We start from the raw sequence: 3,581 nt of genomic DNA, 5'->3' as shown, positions 1-3,581 counted from the left end.
CTCACAATACCACGATTCCTTTAAAACAGCTGGATTGTTTTCTTTCAAATTTGTTTTTGAGTCATAAAAACTATTTAGGTGTTGCCTTTTTTTGGCAGGTGGGTTCATACAGTAAATATGCACCCTAGCAGTGGGGAATGAGATTGCCATATTGTGTCATGAAGTGCCAGTTGCAGCTGCAGTATGGAATAATGGTGGTCTGACAAATCTTTGCTTACTCGCTTTCTTTTTAACAAACAATTTACTGCCCTCAAGCTTTATATAGTACTGTAAGCACGGAGTAGTCACACGATTCAACCCCTTTGTATAACGCTGGCTTTTGCATATGTTGTCTTTCTTTCTAAATACTATACTTTATACAGTATTTAACTGTAGTATTTACATTTTAATAATCAATCAAGGGTGTAAATCTCTGTCACCCACATATTAGGCCAAAACACTGATGTTTCGTTTTTTTTAAAGATATTGCCAGTTTTTCAGTACTGACGCCACAACTCTGCTACTGCTGCGTTATCTTATCTCTAAGCATCTCATTCCCTGCTGGTGAAATACATTTTAGTTCCAGAAAGCCTTACGTTTGTCTTGAAAGAAGAATGTGCGGCGTGCAATCATATTGTTAATGGAAGAAAGGTGTACAGTAAAATTTTCCATTACTCTTTCAGATTAAATTCTACATACAGTATTGCACACAAGAGTGTGCATCTATATCTGCATTTCATTAGCAAAGTACTGTTTCAGAAAACCTTTTCCCCTATAATAATAATGCAGTTTATTTTTAAGTTACACGCTTTGAGGTTTCCTCACTGTTCCCCAAATGTATGCTAGCGAAATGTTTTCAGGTAACGTATACGCGATTACTGAATCTCCCTTCCTCCAGGCCAAGAAGAAATATTACTCAATACACAAGGGCACCTATGATTCATTTATTCTTTTGCCCAAAACATACAAGGGCTAGTGAAATCCAAAATACATATAAAAAATGATTTATACCGTTTGTATTTCTATAGTGTAGAATGAAAGGTTTCAGAATTGATAAAACGGCAGGGGTTAGAATCATTTGGCAGTGCATTGTACAGTTTTTCATATTACCCAGTTATAAAAATAATGGTAATGCTATGTTTTGGGTGGATGGGGGAAATATTATATATATATATATATATATTTTAACAGATGCACAGTATGGGTGTTTGTATATATTGCCAGCCACATTTTGTTCTCACATTCCATATGTATGTTCTACATATTCAATATGTTACAGTATTGTAAATGAATTGGTTATTTGTAATAATTTAAAATTTTGAAAAAAAAGAGTTTGAGCCACCAGTTTTAATAACTATCAACACACAAGAAATAGCTTGCATGCATCGATTTTGTAAACAAATTAAGTATTAGAATGTTCTGACAAGAAAAAGAATAACATTTAATTGTACAAAGTGGATTTTTTTGCATTATTTAGGACCCAGCATATCCTGGGGTTTGACCCACTGATCAAACTGTTCAGATGTAAGGTAGCCAAGCTTGATAGCAGTTTCTTTTAGTGTTGAGCCTTCCTTGTGAGCAGTCTTTGCAATCTTAGCAGCTTTGTCATATCCTGTGCAAAGAAAATAAATACAAGCCACAAATTCATACCACAAAATATTTTATCTATTAACATACATTATAACACCACCTCCAAATACATACCTCTAAATTGGTCACATTTGTGGTAACATGATGCAGAACTTTATTTTGTCTCAGCATTAGCAAAGGCAAGAACATCCTCAGAAAAACCTGAGCAAATCTGTTGCTTTTGTTAAAGAGTGTAAGTTAATCAGCACACTGTCTGCTATTGCAGCGCTCATAGACAACTAGTGCCAATATAAACTGAACAGTACCTCCTACCTCTGTTCATCCTATCCCCCCTCCCCCCCCAAAAAAAAAAAAAAAAAAATTAAAACGCAAATATCTCCCGGAAGCCACAATAATAGTATGACAGTTTTTTTTTTGTTCGGTACATGAAAAACTACAAAGTGGTATGTAATTCAATAGGTTAACAACATTATTTAGCATGTTTCATTCAACTTCATGAAGCAAAATTAGTTAATTCTACATGGAGATGTAAAACCTTAGGCCATAGCTGTAGCGTATCATACAAACATGAATAAAGGGGGATTTATCAAACCAAAAAAAAGTACTTCATTTTATCGCCAGTCAAGTCTGTACTTAAAGGCTTTAAAAGACCACGAGGTGCAACAGTAGAGGTTTCGTCATGTAACTGACACCAACATTTTAATTTATACCCTTAATGAAAACAGATAGAGAGGGGACACAATTGGGGCAATGCAGCTTAAATGGGTTTTATCCGCATCAAGCAGGTGTCTGTTGTATTTGCACATCACTGTGGATCTTATAACAGTGAAGATCTACTTCATGAGTGGAATCACTGCCATCTAGTGGCAACTTGAATCTCACACCCACCAGGACATTAAAAGGCAAAACTCCTTACAAATAAGGGAACCAACAGAATATTAATTCTCACACAAGGCATTTTAAAATCTATGGGATTTTGCTCAGCCCCTTTACATCAATTAATTATTTTTTTCTGAAAAAGCTCTTGTAGCAAGCTTTAAAACAAGCTTTTGTATGCACAGACTTCCACTCTGAAAATCTTGACTTGTGGTTTACATCTTCCAGGATTTGGTTCTCTGCAGCTTGAATGACCAATAATGTTTTTACGGATGCACTATGTACCTTGAGGATGGCTGTAGTAACAAGCCACTAGCCCATCCCCAATTCTCCGGTTGAGTACACATATGCATACACGATTAACTAATTAACTTTGCTAGAAAAAGTGCTCCAAGGCCTTACCTATATGTGGGTTCAGTGCGGTTACCAGCATCAGGGATTCATTCATTAGTTTGTTGATTCTTTCTCTGTTTGCCTCAATTCCAACCACACAGTTCTCGGTGAAAGAGACAGAAGCATCTCCCAGCAGCTTTGCAGAGTTTAGTACGTTTTTAATCTGCAAACAAAGGAGATAGCTGTATTGATAATTTGAATCACTAAACCATTAAGGGGGAGTGGGTGTATGTGCTGCATACAGTTAAAAGAAAGAAATGCTACACTCAAATAAAAAGCTCCCAAGTTTCTGAGCTTAAAACACACAACCGTAGCAATGCTGCTGTAAATTGCTTGATTCTGAATTCTCTAGCCCTCATGGAAAACATTTATTACTCATTAAATCCAGTGCAGCACAACTGATGAGTTTTCATGATTTCTTCACTCTACCAAATAGTCAATTAGCAAAATCTAACTCACCACCAGGATTTGCTTGGTAGTGAATATCTAGACACTCACAAAAGCGATTTATGTAGGTGAGCTGCAAACAGTCTATTTGTTATCTAGGTTTGTCTGCACGTAGTCTTACTTACAATCATGGGTTTGAAAACATTCAGTTCAAAGTGACCACTGCTGCCTCCCACTGTCACAGCCACATTATTTCCCATCACCTGAGCAGCTACCATAGTAATGGCCTCACACTGGGTTGGATTCACTTTCCCTAAAAAAAAACAAAAAAAAAACCATGCAAAATATTTACTATT

At 36.2% G+C, this 3,581-nt stretch overlaps 1 protein-coding gene across 1 annotated transcript in view; it reads right to left on the bottom strand.

Moving 5' to 3' along the window:
• Window positions 1–909: 909 nt before the first annotated feature.
• Window positions 910–3,581, bottom strand: part of LOC121315662 (fumarate hydratase, mitochondrial-like) — a 14,753-nt gene continuing 12,081 nt past the window's right edge. The window contains exons 8-10 of the mRNA XM_041249934.1: window positions 3,411–3,538; window positions 2,848–3,001; window positions 910–1,591 (exon numbers count right to left, since the gene is read on the bottom strand). Of these exons, the coding sequence (XP_041105868.1) occupies window positions 1,449–1,591; window positions 2,848–3,001; window positions 3,411–3,538 (425 nt within the window). The 3' untranslated portion in view covers window positions 910–1,448. The remainder of the gene's footprint in view (window positions 1,592–2,847; window positions 3,002–3,410; window positions 3,539–3,581) is intronic.

The sequence above is a fragment of the Polyodon spathula genome, chromosome 5, assembly GCF_017654505.1.
Source record: "Polyodon spathula isolate WHYD16114869_AA chromosome 5, ASM1765450v1, whole genome shotgun sequence".
Lineage (NCBI taxonomy): Eukaryota > Metazoa > Chordata > Actinopteri > Acipenseriformes > Polyodontidae > Polyodon > Polyodon spathula.
This window is presented reverse-complemented; position numbering and strand designations above follow the sequence as displayed.